General features: G+C 43.6%; 1 protein-coding gene across 1 annotated transcript in view; it reads right to left on the bottom strand.

The window, feature by feature from the left end:
- Positions 1 to 13,794, bottom strand: part of LOC122808193 (endothelin-converting enzyme 1-like) — a 1,395,094-nt gene that overhangs the window by 496,413 nt on the left and 884,887 nt on the right. Inside the window, exon 6 of the mRNA XM_044079161.1 lies at positions 812 to 868. Within this exon, the coding sequence (XP_043935096.1) occupies positions 812 to 868 (57 nt within the window). The remainder of the gene's footprint in view (positions 1 to 811; positions 869 to 13,794) is intronic.

Genomic DNA, 13,794 nt, shown 5'->3' with positions numbered 1-13,794 from the left:
CAAGGCACACGCAGAAAGAAGTGAGACAGACTGTCTGTGCATTGAGGTTGTAGTATTTGAAACTGGATTATCATTGCTTCTGAATCCATAGTTTCTATCACACAGGCACTAGTAAAATTCATTTTGTGCCATACTTGCAGTGGTAAATTCATAAATGTTATAATACAAGATTATTCTGAACAGTCATCTGGGTGGCACAGGGAGTAAAAACCTAGCCATGATTCAGAGAACCAGAATTAATCAATGACCTGGACAATGATAATTTGAATGGGGAGATGGGAATGAGCAGCCAATATTAGCTCACTCATCTTAGGAAAGAGGGATGACCACTTGATATGCAATGATGCTGATCTTTCCCCCTCCTCCAGCAGAGGCCAGTTGGCACAGCAGTGCAGCACAAGGAACTAAGGATGAGCACTTAGCAAGCAACATATCTGCAAGCTGTAAAAGGCACTGGGCATGTGAAGCAGCACACATGCATGTTGAGGGCTTGTACTGTAGTAGTTCTACATATCTTGGCTAATACAAGAGTAATAAGAGCTGAGATAAGCAGGAAACCCTGATGGTTACATGGATGATGGCATCTTTTAGTGACCAAAGTTTGTGGGACTGGAGGAGCTGAAAGATGGCAAGCAATGGGGAAAAATGTCCTAGTAAAAATAACTCTGAACAGGTATATTAGACAACTCCAATGAAAAATTATTGCTTCTTGGTGAGATTTGTGATCATTTGCTTATTTCTAATGTGAAAGCAATTTTAACATGTTTTAAGAAATATACCCAATAGTAATTTCACGACATGGGAAAAATACCTCTGCATAGTTTTTATCCTTATTCTGACTCAACATCCAAAACTCCGGCTGGTCAATCTGAAACACAAAATGATACATATGAAGCAAAACAATACACGTATACTGACAATACTAGTTTAGAGAACAATAAACAAAAATGTCAATTTACAACCAGACAATTCGTAACAAAGTTTCTACAGTCAATGCAGAACAGTTCTTTCTCTGGGTTTTAATTTTACACCTCAGAACTTACAAGTTAAAGTTTAAGTATTTGGACAGAAGCACTGCATAAATAAAATAGTTAAAACAGAAAAAAAACAGCAATAATTATTTAACTGCCTAAACCCACGCAGAAAAAACAACAATGATAAAACATATAAATGGATAAGTAATTAGAAGTATAAACTCAATAAAATCAGTAATAAAAGGAGAAAAATATCTAAAACAAATACAGTAACATAGTGAAATTAGCTAGCAATATGAACAACTATTGGGGTACATGAGACACTTTGGTCAGCCATTGAATACACTAGAACAATAAACAGCAATCATTATTAACAAGTTGGGTCTCCTGGCACTCTGGATTGGATTATGCATACAATTAAATTTATGTAGTTACCATAATGATAGATCTGTGTTGTCTGGTTTTGTACGTCCTCAGTGGATGGGTCTTCAAAGCTGACCTCAGATCATTCTTCGGCCACTCTAGATTTTAGGATTCAAAGCTCTGTCTTCTCCTCTTATCCATAATCCCCTCCTATCCACAAGATTACCTCAGATCAAGTTTGCCCACAACTCTACAAAGAGTGCAAACTCATCTCTAACAAACAGAATCCTGAGTATAATCATTCATTTATATTCTTATCTGGAGCTTATGGAGCATGTGAAAAAGACCCGGTGATAGGTCTGACCATTATATCAAAAACCAGGAAAGAAATTAACTTCTCATTTATGGATGAGGTAAGGAGGACAGGAAGTCAAGGAAGGACAAAAGCAAACAAAACAAATCTATTGTTATGGTAAGTATATAACTTTCATATCTAATGTTGTCTCTTCTGTCCGTTCCTCAATGGATGGGACACAGACTCCAGCTAGAGATCTCTAAGATGATCTCATAGAAGGATATTCTGAAGGATGGTTGAACCAAAAGCAGTTTTACTTCTGAAGAGCAAGTCCAATTTTAGTGATAAATGAAACCATGAAGATTTGACCAGGTGGCAGCTGCACAAATATCATCAACAGATGTTCTTGAAAAGAAAGCAGTGGAAGTGGACACAGATCTGGTTGAATGGGCTTCTCCTTGTACATGAAAGATACAGTCAGACAGCTATCTTGATAAAGATATTTTGAAGGCTCCTTGTCCCAGTTAGGCTTTGGAGAAGGAGACATACAGTTGATCAGAATTTCTAAAATTTTTGGTACTGTGAAGATAGAAATGGAATTGACAATGCACATCCAGCAAGTGTAACATATAGTCCCCTTAACTGGAAAAATTAAGGAAGAAAACAGAAGATGGATTGGTTTAATAAAGTTTCAGTCACAACTTTTGGAAAAAAAAAGAAGTTATGTCTTACCATAATATTCCATCTGTGTTGCTAATCTTCACTAATCCTTGACTGTGGGCTCGGTTCCGAGCCTCGGAACTGATTCGGCCATTATTCCAGCTTGTGCCTTCAAAATCTGTCAAGTTAAGCTCTACCCACAATGCTCCTCAACAAATCACCTCAGATCAACTTTGCAAAGGATATTAACAGACCAGAAGAATATGTAATATGAGGCTATACCTGAGTCAATATTATACAGGCCAGTCTTTGAGAAGATACGATCCACCAAGAGTTATAAAGGCAAGGGGAAGGAGCGGGGATGTCAAGGATTAGTGAAGATCAACAACACAGATGGAACGTTATGGTAAAATATAACTTCTTTATCTGATGTTGTCAATCTTCACATAATCCTTGACTGTGGGACAGAGTCCTTAGCTACTTGAATCTTGGGAGGTCTCATGGAAGAATATTCCTGAGTACCATTGACCATAAAATGCATGACCCCTAGAGATCAGGTCTAATTTGTAATGCATAATAAAGGTGTGAGGAGATGCCCAGGTTGCTGCTGCAAAAATATCATCTAAAGAAGCTTTACCATGAAATACTGTAGATGCTGCTATAGCTCTTGTTGAATGAGCCTTAACAGGTCCTGGTGGACGGATGCCTTTTTTGTCATAAGCAAAGGTAATACAGTCTTTAAACCATTTAGCCACAGTGACTTTAGACAGTGGTCTTCCTAACATAACTGAAGAAAAGGAAACAAATAGCTGGTCAGATTTTCTTATATCTTTAGTTCTGTGAAGGTAGAAATGCAACTGTCTGTGAACATCAAGTAAATGTAGACAGTACTCTCCTTTGTTATAAAAACTGGGAAAAAAAGACAGGGAGATGTAAAACCTGACTGATGTTTGACTTAGAAACAACCTTAGGAAAAAAAGGAGGGATTCGTCCAAAGGGAGACCCTATCTTTATGAAAGACTAAGTAGGGAGATTTGCATGATAAAACTTGTATTTCAGATATTCTCCTGGCAGAGGTAATGGCTATAGAAAATAGAGTTTTCCAAGACAAGAATTTTATGTAACAATTGGCTGATGGCTCAAAAGGGGGAGAAATTAGAGCCTGTAGAACCAAATTCAAATCCCAAGGTGCAGAAGGTTCCTTGCACAGCGGTCTAAGCATTTAAGTTCACTTCAAAAAGGCATTACAAAGTTTATGAGACATAAGGGATGAGCCATTGCACATGACATGGAAGTTAGAAATAGCAGCCAGATGCACAGCTGAAGCACCTGCCTCAAAGAGTAAAGTCAAAATGTGTAAAACTTTATCAACTGGTGCTGAGTAAGGATCAGTAAGGATATGGATTACAGTCTAGTGATCATCTGGTAAATTTCTGCCACTTGCCGTGGTACAGTTTTCTAGTTCAAGGTTTATGGTGGGCTAGAACAATGTGTTGGACTGGGGAAGACAGGGAGGGATGCCTACCTATCATGGGAACTGGAAAAGCCATGCAGTGAGCTTGAGATGCTGTATGTTCAGCTGAACCAGTCCTTCTGGGTGGGACAGTAGGTCTGGAACTGGGTCCAGTATCCATGATTTCCAAAGTAGATGAGACCATAGGAAGGGAAACCAGACCTGTCAAGGCCAGAACAGGGCGATGAGAATTATTCTGTTTTTCAACCCGTTGGCTTTCTATAGAAATTGAGATATCAGTGAAATTGGAGGAAAGGCTTACAATAGAATGGGTGGCCAATCGTGGAGAAGAGACTCTCTGGGTAACTCCCCAGGGGGGAGGATCAGGGCAAAGTAACTGCTGCACTTGTTGTTCAGAGGGGAGGTGAAGAGGTCGCAGCAAGGTTGACCCCCAAAGGTGGAATTCTTAGTCCACCACCACTGGATTGAGAGACCACTCATGAGGCAGGAGAATGGTTCTGCTCAGTTTGTCCACTATCATGTTGAAGTTCCCTGGAATGTATGTTGCCATTAGAAAGTGGTCGGACGAAATTGCCTACTGCCATACTCTGAGCACTTCTTGACAAAGAGGGTATGATCTGGTTCCCCCTTGCTTGTTAATGTACCAGACTGTTGACATGTTGTCTGTTTGAATTGCAATCGTTCCCAAAGGCAGAGCATCTTGAAATGCCTGCAATGCTAAGAGCACTGTCCTCATCTCTAGAACACTGATATGCAAATTGGCCTGTAGTTGGGACCACGTGCCTTGGACTGTCTTTCCCAGATAATGCCCCCCCCCCCCAATCTGGGATGCATCTGTGGCCACTACTGCTTGGGGTTGCAAAAGGGTAAAAGGTCGGCCCAACAAAATTTATTCTGACTGCAGCCATCAATTCAGGTCTTCTTTGCATTGATTGGTGATCATAACAAGAAAGGACATTGGTTGATTCAATGGGGAAAATTGGGAGGCTAAAAGCCATTGAAGGATTCACATGTGATACCTGGCTAGAGGAACTAGAGTGATGAAGGCTGCCATTGACCCTAGAGCCTGTAAAATTACCTTCGCTGACACTTTTCGAAATGATCTTGTGACTTGTGATCTGATCCTTTGGAGCCTTTCTAGGGGAAGGATTGCAATGCCGGTGAATGTGTTTACAGCATTTCTGATGAATTCTAGCTGTTGGGATGGTTCTAAATGGAACTTTTCATAATTTACCAATATTCCTAATGTGGAAGAAAGATGTAGAGTATAATCCTTTGCCTTTAGAAGTTGAAGCTTGGTGGGAGCAGTAAGAAGCCAGTCATCTAAATATGGAAACACTCAGAACCCAAGCAGTCTGAGGTGGGCTGTTACCACTGCCATGCATTTGGTGAACACCCTGAGGGCTGTGGTGAGATCAAAGGGCAGGGCTCTGAACTGGTAGTGACTGGACCCTAGCTGGAACTGCAGGAATCGCCTGGACCATTTGTCCATTTTTATATGGTAACATGCATCCTGGAGATCTATGGAGCACATCCAATTGTCTTTTTCCAAGAAAGGAAGTACAGGCTGGACCATGACCATCCAGAATTTAGTTTGTTGAACCGATATTTTTAAATGGCTGACACCTAAAATTGATCTCCAGTCCCCCTGTTTTCTTTGGCACTAAAAATAATCGAGTAATTTCTGGATCCTATCTGGCCTGGTAGGACTGTTTGGATGACTCTTTTTTCGAGCAGTTTTTGGATTTCTAAAACTGCTGCCTCCCTGTGACTGGGTGGAATGTCTGGGATTTTCCTTGGACTTTTTGGATTTTCTAAAAAGGGGATTTTGTGGCCTCTGGTAACAATCCTCTGCACCCATATTTCCGATCTTACTGTCAGCCAGTCAGACTGATGCAAGGATAATTGACCTCCGAATGCCTCCAGAGGAAGGCAAACAGGCCTCCTTTTAGGAGCACTGATAGGAGTTTCCAGGGAAAGAGTCCATGGAGCCCTGGTTCTGTGGACCATTTTTGCCTCTGGAATGGCGTCTTCCATTATTACTTCTCCCTATGCCCCAGGGGAAGTCATTACCACGTGAGTCCTGGAAAGGACTTTTTGAACAATAGTCTCCCACTTCTTTGGTTCCTGGAATAGGGCCGTTGAGGAGTGGAGAAGCATACATCCATGGCAGAAAGGGTCTTTCTGTCTTTCTCACATCTGGCTAATGTCTCTTTAAGCTTGGGACCAAACAGGGAAGTTCGTCGAATGGAGCATTGATGAAAGAAGACTTAAATGGCTCTGCAAAATCGCATAGGCACATCCAGGTGTGTCTCCTGATCGCTACGCCTGAACCCGCTGCTCTTGTCTTCCCTTCGACAGCATGAGCAACTTACCTCCTGGGCAAGTTAGAGATAGATTCCAAGGTGGCAACCTGAGAAGCTATTTTCTCTCGAACTCCCTCAGCTACTGCTCCTGAAACAGTATCTGATAGCTCTTTAATCAGATCTCTTTGAAGCCTGCTAAATGTGCCATGTAGTTCAAAGACCTGAGGGTGAAGGTCGATGATGTGTAAACATACTTCCCAAATCTATCCATCATCCTAGACTCCTTGTTAGGAGGATGGATAGAAGGATTTTCATCAACAAGTTCCTTCTTGGTGGCTGCTGCTACTACCATGGCATCTACTGGAGTACCCTTGGCCCACTGTTGCTGATCTTTAGAAGCAGAAAGAATAGAGTCAGGTCTTTTTGGGACTGGCTCGATGGAGTCAGGTAACTTCCAAGCCCGCATAGTGATCAACTTAATATGATCGTCAGTGGGCTGTGAGATCCAAGAAGTAGAAGGTTGGGCATGAAAAGCCTCTAGTATAAACCGATTTCTCTGAAGAAGGTTGGATGGAAGTCCAGCCACCTCTCTGTTTAAGGATTTCTAGGATGCCCCTAAAGGAAATATCTTCAAGGGGTGACTTGGGGGTAACCTTCCCCCTCATCGAAATCGGTATCTTCTGTGAAGGACTCTTCATAGGGGTTCAAGTGCTTCCACTTGCACTTCTTCTTTGAAGTTACCTCTTCAGTGGGGTGCTCCAGAGAGGTAGCTGAAGATGCCAGAACCACAGTGCTCGGGTCCTGAGACTTCTGTGTCCTCTGTCTCAGGGAAGAGACTGAAGAAAGCTCCGGTCAAGGGGATGGGCAAGAGGATTTGTGCGAGAGGAAAGGCACAGACTGTTTGTCTACCATGGACAAGGCTCTATCCATGGCCTGGGAGGCAGGCCCACCCATACAGAGATGGGAGCCCAGAATGGAACTAGACTCCATTACAACTGTGGTCCCACCCTGCACCTAGGAGGCCGCTTCCAAAGTCAAAGCCAGGGTCAACCTTACATATGTGGAAGCAATGACAGCATGGAAGGCAAACCCTGCCCCTCAGAATTGGCAACAAATCCTCAAACCCGGGAGTTCTCTGGATCTGACACACTGGCAGGACTCAGGGTAACTATCGGTGTCAGAGAAGGAGCTCTAACCATCACCAAAACAGTTGAAGCCAGAAAGGTTGGCACGAGGGGCTCCAAAAGCTCAACTGGAATCGAAGGAGGAACTAACAATGGTGTGGAGGAAGGTAAGGTTCCAGAGCTAACCTTGTTAGGAACTGTGGAAGGAGTCCCCTCGCCATAAGGAGCTGATCCACCAGTCTCATAATATCAGATTCAGATAGACTCTTGGTGGGTCGAATCGAGGACTGTGATGGAGACCTTGATGGACATCTCTCCAAACAGGGGCTAGGAGGACAGTCAGCAAGTGGATCAATAGCAGGTGAGTATCTGGATCTTGGGACATAAATGACTGAAGTAGTCTTCGGTTCCATGGATTTAGTTGGTACCAAAGATGAGGTGTCTAAGGTTGATGTCAGTACCAATGTAATTGGATGGGATGATGAAGTGCTTGGAGTTGAAGAAGTCCCAGTAGCAGACACCACTGATGCCGTAGACTGGCTAGCTTGAATTACCGGTTCCGAAGGAGTTGTTGGAACCATAGGAGTCTTTGTGATTTTAGTTGGTGGTTCCAACGATATTGTCAGCACCGTCTGAGTCCATTTCTTGAAAGATGCCAAAGATGATGCACTTGAATCTGTTCTGAGACTAGATATAGCCTCTTCAAAATCAGATTTAAGGAGACCCTTTAAGCTTAACTTATTTTTACAATCTGTCAATGCCCTGTGGTTGAAGCCATGACAGATCATACAATCTTCTTGAAGATAGACCACACCAAGACAATACACACACACACAGTGTGTCCATCTGAGTTTGGCATTTTTCTGTCACATTTATGGCACCTCTTGAACCCAGAGGTGTTTTTTGAGTTTTGTCAGCCATTGACAAAAAAAGGTAATGACTACAAATCACATGTACATTCACAGACACACCAGAAAATGACAGGACAGAACACAGCTCTCTATCTCTCTTTTTTGTTTGAGAATAGAAAAGGAAAAAGAAGGATGGGGATAACGGCATGTAAGATTACTTGAAGGTAAAAAGGAAAAGGTACCAACAATGATACTCGAGAAACTACCAAAGGTAGAAATAGGGAAAAAGGCACACTTACATGATGTATAGAGTATCTAAAGAGGAGCGGGTAGGACATGCAAGAAGATTAGAAGAATTTAGAAGAAAAAAGATATAAAATAAGACTTACAGTAAGCTATTGCCTGAGAGTTCAGATAGAACGTGTCTGGCTCTACAAAGCGGCAAACAAGATCTGAGCTGATCTGGTGATGAGCACTGCCAGTAGAACTTAGCTCGAGGGATTTAGAAGGCATGAGGTGGAATAACAGCCAAATCAGTTTTTGAGGCTTGGAACCAAGCCCACAGTCAATGATTATGTGATGACTGACAACATCAGATTTATTTTTTATGTATTTACCATAACTTGGTATCTGTGTTGTCCACTTCTTATTTTGCTTCACTAATGGGTTACGGATCTAATCCTTGGATCCGACTCGGCCATCTTCTACAGACTTCAGCTTCCAGGCTAGAGTTCCTCCCTTACCCATAATCCTCTGCCCTTAGCTCAACCTTCTCAGATCGAGTTTGATGCCCCTTACAGAAAGGAGACAGAAGAAAAAGGAATCAAGGGCTCAACCTGGAATGTAAATTCCAACCAAAGCTTTTCCAGATCCTCTAGAACCAGTGTTTTTGGAGAGGGAAGGCTGGATGGGAAGGTGAAGCAGAATGAGAAGAGGACAACACAGATACAAAGTTGTGGTAAGTACACAACTAATAAATTTAATGTTGTCCTTATTATTCTGCTTCACTAATGGGTCAGAGTCCCCAGCTACATGATTTCCTGAGTGGCCTCAAAGAAGGATATGTCGGAGCACCGAGGAGCCAAAGGTCATTCTACTCCTGGAAACCATGTCCAACTTATAATAGGTCACAAAGTTATGAAACTTGGACCAGGTAGCTGCAGCACAAATGTCATCAAAAGGAATTCTGGACGAAAAACCTGCCGACACAGCTATGGATCTTGCTGAATGGGCTTTTGGAAGGCTAGGCAACTTAAAACCCATTTTTCTCATAAACAAAAGATATGCAACTGGTTATCCACTCTGCTACTGTCCCTTCTGAAACTGCTTGACCTTTACAGTTAGACGAAAAGGAGACAAACAACTGCTCTGATTCCTGAACTGCTTTGTTTTATGAAGGTATTAACGTAACTGCCTGAACATCCAAGGAATGTAACATATATTCTCCTTTGTTAGAACAGCTAGGAAAGAACACTGGTAACTGAATGCACTGATTTATATTAGATTCTGTAGCTACTTCTGGCATGAATGAAGGATTGGTAAGAACAGAAATCCTATCCTTGTGAAAAAATATAAGGAGGCTTGGACAAAAGTGTCTGCAATTTAGAAACTCTTTTTTTCTGAGGCAATAACAACAAGTACAGCAGACTTCCAGGATAAAAATTTCAAGTCACGATCATTAACTGTTTCAAAGGGTCTTTGGGTCAAGGCTTGCAGGATGACACTCAGATCCCATAGAGGAGTTGGGTCCTTAATCAGAGGTCTAAGAAGAAAAATACCTTTCATAAAGGCTTTACATAACCTGGCTGAAGCAATAGACCTGAAAGGTAAACCTGAATGGAAACTGGATATGGCCACTAACTGGAGCTTAACGGTCGCAAAACCTGAACTTTCTTGAAACAAATGCTCCAGAAAGGAAAGGACTGAAGAGACAGGTGCTGAAAAGGGATCAGTGTGATTATTGGCAGTCCAAACAGAAAATCTTTTCCACTTGCTTTTATACACTTTCTTGCTGGAAGCTTTCTTGGAAGCTAGAATGATAGCTTTGACTGGCGAGGAAAACCTGGACCCTCTGGCAATCATGGGAACTGGAGAAACCATGTGGTTAACTCGACTGAAGGGAGATCCGGGTGGAGTCCTAGTGTGGGGTCAGTGAGGAGGTCTGGTTTGGGTTCCAGTATCCATGGAGGACATCTGAGGTGAGACCAGAGGAAGGGGAACCAAATCTAATGAGGGCAAAAAGCAGCAATGAGGATCATTGTGCTCTTCAACCATTTGGCTTTCTGAAGAAATTTTGGTATTAGTGGAAGAGGAGGGTAAGCATAAAGGAGATCGGGGGACAATTGTGGACTAGAGAATCTCTCGCGGAACTTCCTGAAGGAGGGATCAGAGTGAAATAACTGTTGCACTTGTTGCTGTAAGAGGATGCAAAGAGATCAAAGCAGGGGAGACCCCAACGGTCAAATAACTTGTTTTCGACTGATTGATTGAGGGACCACTTGTGAGGCATCAGAATGGACCTACTGAGCCTGTCTCCCAATATGCTGGATTTCCCCGGTACATGTGTTGCAAGTAGAAAGCGGTGAAGAGATCGCCCATTCCCAAACCCTCATGGCCTCTCTGCACAGTGGATATGAACAGGTTCTTCCTTGCTTGTTGATATACCAGATGACTGACATGTTGTCTGTGTAAATAGCAATGGTCCCCAGAGGGATAGCCTCCTGAAAGGCTTGCAACAATAAGAGGACAGGTCTCATCTCTAGGACATTGATATGCAATCTGGTCTCTAGGTGACTCCATGTGCCTTGGACCATCTTCCTATTAAAATGCCCCCCCACCTTAGGTGGGAAGCATCCATGGTCACTGTGGTTATTGGGGGGGAGGTTAAAAGGCCTGCTGGGGTCTCAGTGAATCCACCATTCTAGATGACGTCTGCAAATGTTGGTCAACCTGATAGGAACAGATAGGGACTGATGTAGAAATGAACATTGAACAGACAGTGTCTATTGAAGACTATGCATATAGTATCTGGCTAGAGGTACCAATATTATAGCAGCTGCCATAGACCCCGGGGCCCATAGAATCAATCTGGCAGGAGAAGAGGGATGAGATTGTATAGCCTGGACCTGAACAGTCAATATGTCAATGCAATGCTGAGACAAAGAAGCTATCTGTTTAATGGTGTTCAGCTGGGCTTCAATGAATTCCAAAGTTTGTACCAGCAATGGCTGTGACTTGTCCGGATTTATGGTGAAGCCTAGGAAGTGGGATATCTGACAAAGATAGTCCCTGACCCGAGATAGTTGACGATGGGTGGGGGCAGTTAGGAGCCCATCATCTAGGTACTGGAATAACTGAAACCCTTGCAGGTGGAGAAGAGCTGCAACCACTGCCATGCAATTGGTAAACACCTGGGAGCTGTGGTGAGAACAAAGGGCAGGGCTCTATATTGGAAGTGATTGGCTCCCAGCTAGAAGCACAGATGACTTCTGGAGCACCTGTCTATTTTTATGTGACAGTATGCACCCTTTAAGTCCACAGAGCACATCCAATTGTCTTTCCTTAGTAAAGGAAGGATAGACCGAACTGTCACCATCCAGAACATCTCTTTCTTTACATATAAACTGAGTTTGCTTAGGTCTAGGATAGGCCTCAGGTCCCCTGTTTTTTTGACACCAAAAAGAAATGGGAGTAAGTTCTTGATCTTCTCTGCTTGGCTGGGACCTATTGGATGACTCTCTTTTGCAGTAATTTTTTGATTTCTACAACTGCCAATTCCCTCTGACTAGCTGGAACATTGGGGAGTTTATTTTGCATTTTTGGAAGGGTTAGAGAAAAGGGAATGTAATAGCCTCTGGATATTATGCTTTGCACCCAAGCACTTGTTATTTGGGCCCAGGCACCTGGGTGCAGGGAAAAATGGCCCCTGTGCGTCCACACTCGGACAGTCGGGCAGCACTTCAGCAGTGTTGAAAAGGCTTGTTGGAAAAAGGTTCCCTGAAGCCATGGTTTTGTGGACCCCCTCTGCATCTAGGGCAGCATCTCCCATTAAAGCCTCCTCCTCTGCCTCTGGAGGAGTACTCTCCACTTTGATCAGGAAAAGAACTTTAGTTTTTTCAGAACTAAGTATTCTTAGCCTTTCTTTGATTCCTTGAGTATGTTCATTAAGGGGTAGAAAACTTGATCCCCACGGCAGGCAAAGTCTTAACTTGTTGCTCGGTGTGGGTCAGGGTGTCCTTAACTAATGGTCCAAACAAGAAAGAACCATCAAAGGGGGCATTAACAAAAGATGCCTTAAAGTGCTCAACGAAATCACAAAGCCTCATCCATGCATGTCGACGTATCACAATGCCAGTGCCGGCTGTCCTTGAGGATCCTTCCGCTGAATGGGAAACGAGCCTCATGGAAGAATATGGGAAGTAAGAGTGGTAAGCTTAGAAGAAATCTTATCTAGCTCCGCCTTAGGCATACATTCTGCCAAGGATTCAGAGAGTTTTTTAACCAGGTCTTTCTGTAGGCATATAAAGTGTGCCAAGTAATTAAGTATTCTAAGTGGAAAAGTTGCTGAAGTAAAGGTGCGCTTCCTGAATCTGTCCAGCACTCTGGACTCCCTGTTTGGCAGCTGGACAGACAAGCTCTGCTGAGCGAGCTCTTTCTTTGTAGCTGCTGCCACCACCATAGTGTCAGTTGGGATACTCTTACTCCAAAAGATTTGGTCCTTGGGGGGGGGGGGGTATTTTGTCTAGGTGCTTTGGTACAGGGTCTGTGATGTCCGGCTCCTTCCAGGCCCAATCTATATGAGCATCCACTGAGGGGACTCCCCATGATGCAGACAGGCCCACCCCCAAAGGCCTCCAGGAATACAGATTCCTCAGAAGAAGGGTTTTTGGATGACCAGCCACCTCTCTGCTTTAACATTTCTAAGATGTCTGCAAAGAAGACATCATCTGGTAATGATTTGTGAGACCTCTCTCCCTCATCATAATTTGTATCCTCGGTAAGGGACTCCATAAGGGAGTCCAAGTGCCTCCTCTTACATGACCACTTCTGTGGGATCTCCTCCATGGGATATTCAGGGGAGGAGTCAGAAGAGGAAGGGGCCACCTCAGGTGGAATGGTCAGGAGGTCCGTACAGGCAGGCTGACCCAGGACAAAAATGGAAGGTCCAGGACCCAGACACGATGCAGGAACACAGAGAGGAGCAGAAGTCAAAGGGTCCAGTGCTGTGCTTGCAGAAAAAGACTTTTGTAAAACCTGGAAAGCTGAAGGTCCCTGAGATACCCTGCCAAACACCCTAAGAGCCGAAGCTCCCAAAAAGGAAGGCAGGAGTACACCTAAACCCTGACTCCCAGATACAACTGGACCCACACTGTTGAGGGCCAAAGCTCCAAGTGGGAGGGAAAGATCCGATATAGCTGGAGCCAAACGTTGCCCCAAGGATCCAGACATGACATCCTGGATCCAGGACTCACTCTGATCTGAGATTCTCAGAGCAGAGGTAGTCAAGGTCACTGTCAGTGTAGAGGAAACATAGGTCCTCTGATCCGTATCCAAATCCCTCAGAAGACTGCTGTCCTGGGGCTCCGAAACTGTAACTCAGAGCAGAGAAGAAAAAAAGGGACGGACCTGGAAGTACCCCCATATGTATCTGAGCCTTGATAAAAGGCCCAACCATCTTGTCCATGTCATTGTACAGGCGTCTAGACGATCTGGGAGGAGCCACTGAGGAATGTCTTGAGTGCTTAGGA

Source organism: Protopterus annectens, chromosome 8.part0 (genome assembly GCF_019279795.1).
Source record: "Protopterus annectens isolate FY-2018-M chromosome 8.part0, PAN1.0, whole genome shotgun sequence".
NCBI lineage: Eukaryota > Metazoa > Chordata > Ceratodontiformes > Protopteridae > Protopterus > Protopterus annectens.
This window is presented reverse-complemented; position numbering and strand designations above follow the sequence as displayed.